General features: G+C 42.4%; 1 protein-coding gene across 1 annotated transcript; it reads right to left on the bottom strand.

The window, feature by feature from the left end:
• Positions 1–2,153: 2,153 nt before the first annotated feature.
• Positions 2,154–5,768, bottom strand: LOC136443701 (E-selectin-like). The gene is made up of 6 exons (XM_066441049.1): positions 5,619–5,768; positions 4,209–4,294; positions 3,691–3,879; positions 3,328–3,513; positions 2,838–3,026; positions 2,154–2,526 (listed from the first exon to the last, which is right to left on the bottom strand). The coding sequence occupies exons 1-6, from the start codon at positions 5,621–5,623 to the stop codon at positions 2,240–2,242; spliced, it is 942 nt and encodes a 313-aa protein (XP_066297146.1). The 5' UTR covers positions 5,624–5,768; the 3' UTR covers positions 2,154–2,239.
• Between the last annotated feature and the right edge of the window lie 3,842 nt (positions 5,769–9,610).

Below are 9,610 nucleotides of genomic sequence, written 5' to 3' on the forward strand. Positions count from 1 at the left end.
TGAACCTGAGCTACAACATCGACACCGTGGTCGACTATCTCTGCAGGGATGACGTCATCGCGAGAGACGAGAAGGACAGCATCATTTCTCGTGATAGGTAAAACTATTTATCGACGTTTGTCAGACAACGCCACATTATTGAATCGCTATGTTTCGTGGGTCAAACCCTAATCTCGAAGCAGATGTTGGAAGGCGAAATCGTTGCGTATTTCTAGTCCCTTTTCTGTTACGAATGGCCTTTTCTAGGAAACTTGGAGCGTAGAGTAACGTGAAGCTAGAAAAAAAAACGTAACGGTTTTGCCTTCCAACATCTACGTGGATATTAGTCAAACCCTACTATTATGATAACAGTTTCTCTCTCGCCGTATTAAGCGATACGAGGGCTAGATTTTGAACAGTGAAACAAGTCTTGAAAGAGAAAACACGATATAGTAATAACAAATTCCATGTGACATGGGTGTCCAAAATTATGCTATATGCTAGCTCTGCCCTGTGCCGTGTCTAGAGGTAAGCGACCTGTCTCTTTGTCTTCATTTGTTGTATATCAAATATATGAATGAACTCTTCTTTCATGACAGGCAGGAAGACCGAGTCACGTGCCTGCTCGACATCTTGGAGACCAAAGACGACGACGACTTCTATGTTTTTCGCGACACGCTGGTAAAAACAGGACCGCCGCATCTTCCGATACTGCTGGACGGTAAGGCTGAGGTGTCGTCGGACCAGCTTCCACAAACTACAGATTCAAATTAGTAACGCCAGAATTAAATGCTCTCCCAAGAATATGTCAGCATTTTGTCTTGTAGCATGTAAGCTCTAGCCCAGGGCTTTACTTGTTAGTTTAATGGGATTGTCCCCCTCCGCACCTCCACATCTTCCCATACTGCTGGACGATAAAACAAACGTGTCGTCAGATCAGCTTTCACAAACTACAGACTGAAACTTGTACACATAACCAGACTCCTTTGGAGCCAGGAATATCTCAGCAATTTGTACTGTAGCATGTAGATTCTAGCCCTGGTGCTTTACTTGTTGGTTTGTAAACGATAGGGAATAAATAAAGTACGAAGCCCTTGATTATAGAACGAACGCGTCTGCAAATTAGCAGAATGAGTGTTATCTGTTGGTATCTCTTTACAACTCATACATTGCAGCCCATACAGAATGGTTGAATAAATTACTTTTATTAGCGTTTCTTGTACCTAGCCTTACAATGCATTGCCTTTAAGGCCTCACATGACACCGACGACGAAAATCTACGTAATGTATGAGAAAGAAATGTGATGACTAATATGGTATAAAATCAAAATGTCAACTGCATACTGATAGCTCTAGCCCATTTCTTAAATGATTGAAACAGCAACTTGTTATATTATGAATCATACATCTAATGTGAATGTATATGACATATCATGCGTAAAAGATGATTTGATAACATGCACCAAGCAACAGGTACTCTACATACTATTAGGTCTTAGTGTAAGCACAAACTTGAAAATTAACATTACTAACTGCATGTATCCCCGGTAGGCTCTAGAACTTCTTAGAGTTCTTAATATAATGATACCAAGCAACTTGATCGCATTGTATTCTTTCTTTGGTCAATAGAATTGATCAATTAATTGATGAATTTATCAATAAAGCAAATAAGCACATAGACATCAAAAGGTATCCTCAGTAGTTGATAGTACGCTCTAGAGTTCTGAATATGGTTGAGCAAATACAAGGCAGCTTGATATATATATATAGTATCGGCGCGGCTGCTTTTCGTGTGCAGGGTCTGATGGTTGCTGTGACTGTTAGCCTCGGTGTCGTGATAACGGTAACCCGTGCGGCAGGTTACTGAATGTTCTCCGCCCCTCCATCATTCCGCCAATCTGTGTGAAAAAGAGATACAGGAGTCAAATATGTCCGGAATTACCTACTGTTGAAATCGAAGTTCGAAATCCAGAGCATGCATCACCATCATCATCATCTTTACGAAGTTCAAGAAAAAATAATTATTCCAGGAGTTCGCACAAGAAACACCATACAAAAGACGTATACTGGCTTTTCAAATATTTGGACAATTGTCAAGCAAAAGTGACATGCGCCGCTACTTTGGTCACTTTGCTATGATTTACCGTCCACACAATCTCAGCAATATAAGATAACGCAAGGACAGAGCGATGTAGTTGTCCCCCTTGAGTGACGTGGACCTTATGTATTCATTCATAGTGCGCGGAGCCCCATAGAGATTTTACATTTTTTGGGGGGTGATGTGAACCATGCTTATGCATTGTAAGTGTGGGGAGGCATTGAAAGTGTTGAAGCCAGCTTGTAAGCATTGTTTACCTAGGAGCCAGCTAGGCCTATCACAGGACAGTCTGGTTCCAGTCCAGGCCCCATTAGAGCAGGTCCTCACGGTGCTACCGGAGACTCGAGTGTACCCGGATCTGCACCCGAAGCAACATCTCTCCCCCTGTGTGTAGGGGGAGGAACAGCCGTACATGTAGGTGCTATATGAGGTTGGTGGAGCAGGGCAGCCTAAAATTGAAATGAATCAGACTCAGTTAACACAAGAGAATTTTTGTCACCGTGGACTCAATTATACACTAACAAGCCGTTTAAACCACATTATGTATTTTTGCACCTTTGACAAACGGGACCTTGGCCTTTCTACAATCACTTCATCTGACGTGCACTTCTAGATAAATGTGTGGGAAACGTTAGCCTGAAGTCCAGCCTTATCAGCTTTAGTCCTCTACCCAAGCTCCGCTCCTCGCCAAAAAGGAAGAGCGGAGCTTGGGTAGCGAACTAAAGCTGATAAGGCTGGATTCCATGCTAGGGATACATACCTCCTCCTCCTACAAGTCTACAGACCAGGTTGGACCCAGTCCAGTGTCCATTATGGCAGGTCCTCACGGTGCTGCCGTACACCTGAGTGTACCCGGAACGGCACGCGAAGCAGCATGTCTCCCCGTTGGTGTAGGGGGCGGAACAGCCGTATCTGTAGGAGTTGGCTGGAGTTGGTGGTGAGGAGCAGCCTAAAATGGAAATGAATCAGACTCAGTTAATACAATAGGATTTTTATCACCGTGGACTCAATTCTATACTAACAAGCCGTTTAAACCACATCATGTATTTTTGACAAACAGGACCTTTGCCTTTCCACAATCACTTCATCTGACATGCACTTTTAGATAAATGTGTGGGATGCATTAGCCTGGAGTACAGCCTTGTTAGCTTTAGTCCGCTACCCAAGCTCCGCTCCTCGCCAAGAATGAGGATAGCGGAGGGTAGTGGACTAAACCTAAGAAGGCTCGATTCCAGGCTAGGGATACATACCTCCTCCTACAGGTACACAGACCAGGTTGGACCCAGTCCAGCGTCCGCTAGAGCAGGTCCTCACGGTGCTGCCGTACACCTGAGTGTACCCGGAACGGCACCCGAAGCAGCATCTCTCCCCGTTGGTGTAGGGGGAGGAACAGCCGTATCTGTAGGAGTTGGCTGGAGTTGGTGGTGAGGAGCAGCCTAAAATGGAAATGAATCAGACTCAGTTAATACAATAGGATTTTTGTCAATGTGGACTGAATTCTATACAAACTAGTCGTTTAAACCTCATCATGTATTTTTGACACACGGGGCCTTTGCCTTTCCACAATCACTACATCTGACGTGCACTGCTAGATAAATGTGTGGGATACACACCAACAGGTCTACAGACCAGGTTGGACCCAGTCCAGTGTCCATTAGAGCAGGTCCTCACGGTGCTGCCGTATACTCGAGTGTACCCGGAACGGCACGCGAAGCAACATCTCTCCCCGTGTGTGTAGGGATAGGAACAGCCAAAGATGTAGGAGTTGGCTGGAGTTGGAGGCGTAGAGCATCTCGGAGGTGCTAATAGTAAACAATATTCGAAACACTTGACTTGCAGTCTCATTCAGGGCATGAAATAATGAGTATGACTTGAGCTTATAGGCCATCAAGCAAACAATTATGCTAGCGTTTGTAACTATCCAGCATACGTTTTGCTTTTATTGGGAAAAAATCTATAGGATTTGCTCGTGGTAAGTGTCATTCATAACGTTTTGGGCTCATTTCTAGCATTTCTCTTCCTAGCATTTCACGCGGCAAATACACACAAAAAAAAGACAAAACCACAATTTCTAACTCAAAGCTAGAAAAGTCAGTTTTAAGATTAGATTTCTTGGAGTACACGGCCTTACCGCGACGACTACGACGGCGGCGCCATCCCTCGGACTCCAGGATAAGTGCAGATATCAGAAGGAGCACAAATATACGGTGTAGGAACCTAAAGATATAAGCAAAAGTTACCAACTATATGGCTGGTCGGAGTCGAGATTAACACGAAGCTGTAACCACTCTTAAAATCTACATTACATCCTAAAATAAAGAGTATCAATATAGCATGCAATTTCAAACTAGGCTTTGGAAATCGCTTCAAAATACTTTCCAAGTGGATAGCACAAAGATGGCCTGAGCAGGGTCAATTAAATGAAAGTTAGGGTCAATATAACAGCTTTTGGTCAAAATGCATGCAGTACAGGAACAAAATGTGCAAGGGACATGTTTCCACATTTTAGACTCCAGTTTTAATTTTGCCTGGTATCTTGGAAATGATGTTAAGTTGTCTAACATGTGCTGGCTCTAGGCCAGAATAGTGCCAATGGCCACCGCCTCAAGCTACAGACAATCTACGGAGGAGACCCCAGGGCAGCAGCTCAGACAAAAGACAAATCAACCTGTACATGACTGACGCCGTGCACGCCACCAAGAGAACGTAGCCTCCATGGCAGACTTTGTGGGGCATTTGAATTTTTTTTCTCTCAGCCTAAGTTTGCTGTTTTCCTGATGACCACATCTCCTGCTTGTATTCTGCCCGCTCTAGGATCACCAAAAAGTGGCTTCGATGAGAAAACATCGCGAAACCAGCAAAGAATGGGTATTCGAAAAGCGTCGACTGGTGGCCTCTGTGGAGGCTAAAGGAAACGATCGACATAAAAAAAATAAGTTTGACGAGATCTACATTGGGTAGTTGGGCCTGTCTTCTCGGATCAACCCCAAAAAACTTAATCTCACAACTGCATGATATAATTGTGTAGTGCCGAAACAAAATGTGCAAGGGGCACTCGGTGTTTGGTGGTTTTGCTTGGTAATGGTACTAATTTGTCAGTGACCAAATCTCTGTGAGGTCTTTGGATAAAGCACTGCATAAGACTTCCAATACTTCCACATTACTGTAATCACGATTGGAACAGTTAGAATAAGAACCTATTTTACGTTTCTCTGGTTATACCCGTCGATTTTATGCTTGAGTCGACGGCCGGCGTAAAGATGGCTACGTCAGGTAGGTGAGCGGGGCATGGAGCGAGCTGGGATGTACGTTGAGTATACTAGTAAAATGATTTAGTAGGTGTTTAAATTTGAACACTCATCTATGATAGTACGCAACGTCTTTTCAGACATACAGCTGCAATCAGTTCACACGTAGAGTTCAGATACGATGAGGGATATAAAAGTGTGACGAGAGGGAAGTCTAGCATTTCTGCACATTGGTGAAATTACTAACATGTTTAGAACGTTTCTATGTTAACTGGAGATTGCGTAAGACCTACTTCATGTTGAAGTTGTTCCTCTGGCGGTACTCTGCACGCGCCTAGCTGGTTCTGTCGGAAAGGTGTCGACACCGTCCCCGCTTGAGAACTCAGAAGTGCCCCCGTCAGAATGAGAGCGCGGGCGACGGGCTACGATCTTATGATCGTCTAAAAAGTTGGACAATTTCCAAAAGGGGCGTCTTTTCTGAGAAAAAAAAAGTCTGTGCCACACAGAGTGAAATTTCGGCCTATCAAAGTTTAGGTAGATTGTGTCATTGTGAATATGTAAGAGTAGGCGGTGCCTGTCTCTTTGTCATCTGTGAAGACAGACAGATGACGTTGAATCTTCCATTGTCTCTCACTGATGTAAATGAGTTCGGAAAGTCCCTAGAATTCTCGGCGCATGTATGGATGATGCAATGCCTTCTACCGGGCGACATCGGCCAAGAGATGATAAATGACTGCATGACAACTTGCAATGCAAGTTATAAAGACAAAATCAACACAACTTTTACAACGTTTTGCCTATGATGATGTTGTTTTAGGAGGATGACATGACATGATATGCCAGGCCAAATTTACCGAGCATGGCATAAACTGAATTACGATCTCCAATCAAACGTTAGGCATGAAGATCTCAATGATTTCTGACGGCCTAACTTCTCTGACCTTCAAACTCAGCTAATTAACTACCAGAAGAACATAAGTTAAAAGTAAATTTTTTCAGCCCAATATCTTCTTGGAGATTGGCCGATCACGTAGAACGTTTGCTCGTTGCAGACATCGCCCATCATAACATGTGAGTAATGAAGCCTGAAAAAGCCCCAGGGCAGCAGCCATGGCTCAGACATAAAAACAAGTTATAGTGTATCTGCACGCCGTGCGTGCCAAACGAACACAGCCTCTATTGCAGACTTTGTGAGGCATTTGAAAATGTACAATTTTCACTGTTTACAGGCTGCTGTTCTGATTGCCGCGTCTCCTGCTTATTTTCTGTCCGCTACCAGATCACCAGGAAGTGGCTTCGATCAGAAAACAGCGCGTAAGCGGCAATAAAAGAGGATTCTGAAACGTCAACAGGAGGCCTTTGTGGAGGCTAGAGGAAAAGATTCGACAGCGAAAGTGAGATTGACGAGATCCACGTTGAGTAGTTGGGCTTATTAGGGCAAAATCAGCACAGATTTGACAAAGTTCTGCCGATGATGCTGTTGCTTTAAGAGGATGACATGTCATGATATGCCAATCTCATTTTACTGAGTGTGACATAAATATTACGATCTCCAAACAGATCTTAGGCTGGAAGATCTTAATGATTCCTGGCTGCCTAACTTCTCTGACCTTCAAACTCAGCTAAGTAACGACCAGAAGAGCATACGTTAAAAGTAAAAAAAGGTGTTTCAGAAAACATTTCGATTTTTTACCCCAAAATCTTCTTTGAGATTGAATGATCACGTAAATCGTTTCCCCTTTCCAGACATTGCCAATCTTCACCTGTGACATGAATAATGACGCCTGAAACATAAAGCCCCAGGGCAGCAGCCATGGCTCAGACTGCACCAAGTAATTGTTATGGATGACGTCCTTTGGAAACCCTAAATCTAATGCGAGAGCGCGAAAAAAAACAAGAAGGGCCGAAAAAAACAAGATGCCTAGATTTGAAAAATCTTGTCAGCAGGAAAAATCTGCACTGCTGACAGGATGATCAGTAGAAAAATTGCACTACTGACAGGAAGATCCTGTCAGCAGTAGAAAAAATGCACTGCTGACAGGATGATCCATTTTTTTCCACTGATGACAGGATCATCCTGTCAGTAAGTAGCCACTTCCTTATTTATGCATTTTGCGTGACGAGTTATATGCATTTTGCGTGACGAGTTTTACATTAATCTTACGATTTGCGGCACTGTCGTAACTCTTTGGTCATAGTTACAGGAAGCGGAATTTCTTGTTTTTTTTCTGGGTACAGACCAAAATCAATGCGCGCGCGGACGTCATCCATAAAAATTACTTGGTGCAGCCTCAGACAAAAGGCAAGTCATAGTGTATATGCACGCCTTGCACGCCAAGGGAACGTAACCTCCATGGCAGACTTTGTTGGGGATTTAAGAATTTACTGTTTTTACTGCTTATTTGCTGTTTTCTTGATTCCCGTGCATCCCTCTTGTTTTCTGCCTGCCATCGGATCACAAGAAATTAGCTTCGATCAGCAAACAGTGCGTAACTAGCAGACAATTGTGATTCTGAAACGTCAACAGAAACGATCGACAGCGAAAATGAGTTTGACAAGATCTACATTGCTTTTTCTATTGTTTAAGGCGCTGGAAAAAAACAGACTCTGAACCAGTTTACCTTGCCACAGATTTATTTGGGGCAAATTTGAAGAAATCCAATACACCATAGGTATAACGCATACCATGCATTTTGAGTAAATTAAATCGAATCAAATTTTAGTTTTACTGAAAATCAATTACAGCTAATTTTGTTGTGAAATACAACAAATGCTTCATCAATTGATTAATCTAACGTACTAAAAGACTGTTTAAAACTAAAGATCTTTCCGTTGTTATGGATTTTTTCCGTAGGAACGGTTGCCATACAAACATACCAGGCACTTTCAATGGTCAGAAAATGAACACTTTCCAGCCGGTTGTGACTTTTTCCAACTTTTACACCCGTTGGGAAGAGTACTATTCAGTTAACGCTACTTTATTTCAGTTCGTGGCATATTTGCCTAATTTGCATAAATTTGCATAAAGAGCCCTTGGCAAGAACCATGATGCCCCACCTGGACTATAGAACATCATACCTGCAAATGACAGAGAGACATCAAGCTGTCATTCTATGTCGCTGGACTAAAGATTTACAAGGTGGGCTACGTTTCTCATTTTGTATATCTCTTCTGATGATCTCCTTCTGAGGAGTGGACTACTGAATAATTGATGGGAAACTGGGCGTTCCTCTAGAAGACACTGTAGAGTACGTCACGCGACACTTTAATATTTCTCGGCACGTGTCACATGTACAAAGTCATTTACAAAGAGCTGTAGCATATTGATCTTTATTGCAATTGAATAAATGATCACAATATTTTAAAATGGAATACAGTTGTCTTAATATGGATAATATATATATATCAATCGAAACAATCTCTAAAAGTTACCTATTATAACATAACAATGGGCATGTTACTTGATATGCATATACTGCCAAAACATGGTAAAATATTTATAAGTATGGTCAGAGTATTAGCCAGGTCCATTGCTAGTTTTATTCAAAGCATGGTTATCCATCGGGAATGGAGCGTAAAGCAAAATGCTTTATTTCATCAATCCTTTAAAGAACATCAATTCAAATATAAAACAATTATTTTGGGTAAGAACACATGTCAACATACATAACACAATGTTACAAATGGATCGATGAACAAAAATCAAGATAAAACAAGGCGACTTTGCGCAGTACAATGGATCACGAAAACCTACCTGTACAATCTATTAGATTATAATAAATATAAAAAATATTAAAATTTACATAACAATGAAATAGAATTGCGAATTTGTCTTCGCGTTTCGGACATGGTGATAACAACTTCCAACGTATCTGTCAGTGAAAAGTTGCCATCCTTCCCACACCTAAAGCCCCCCCCCCCTCTCACTGGACCCGCGGCACGCTGGCGGCGTCTCTGCGGCCGATCAAATAGACAAAGCACTCAACGAATTTCATCAACAACAAAAAACAAATCATTTTACGCTTTGTGTATTTTGTTGTCTTTTTGGTCATACTTGTACGTTTTGAATGCTATTCCCATTATAAAGTCATTATAAACACAAATCCAGTTTAGGGCGCATAAGCGCCGAGCGCTTAGCAGAGAAAGCAGTATAATTTACGTTTTATTCCCCTTTCCCCGAGCACCTTTCACACATGTACTTTCTCTTGGTACTTTGCTTGACACGATGGCAGGCTTGGTGAAAGACGCGGCGACATTTCTCACACGTCACCAGCTCTCCAAGCCT

This window comes from Branchiostoma lanceolatum, chromosome 10 (assembly GCF_035083965.1).
Source record: "Branchiostoma lanceolatum isolate klBraLanc5 chromosome 10, klBraLanc5.hap2, whole genome shotgun sequence".
Classification (NCBI taxonomy): domain Eukaryota; kingdom Metazoa; phylum Chordata; class Leptocardii; order Amphioxiformes; family Branchiostomatidae; genus Branchiostoma; species Branchiostoma lanceolatum.

What these genes read in the sequence shown, in the direction of transcription:
- LOC136443701 (XM_066441049.1), bottom strand. An exon ending in CTGTGTACCTGTAGGAGGAG is followed by an intron (nt 3,027 to 3,327) that starts GTATGTATCCCT and finishes TTTCCATTTTAG; the next exon opens with GCTGCTCCTCACCACCAACT. An exon ending in TAGACTTGTAGGAGGAGGAG is followed by an intron (nt 2,527 to 2,837) that starts GTATGTATCCCT and finishes TTTCAATTTTAG; the next exon opens with GCTGCCCTGCTCCACCAACC.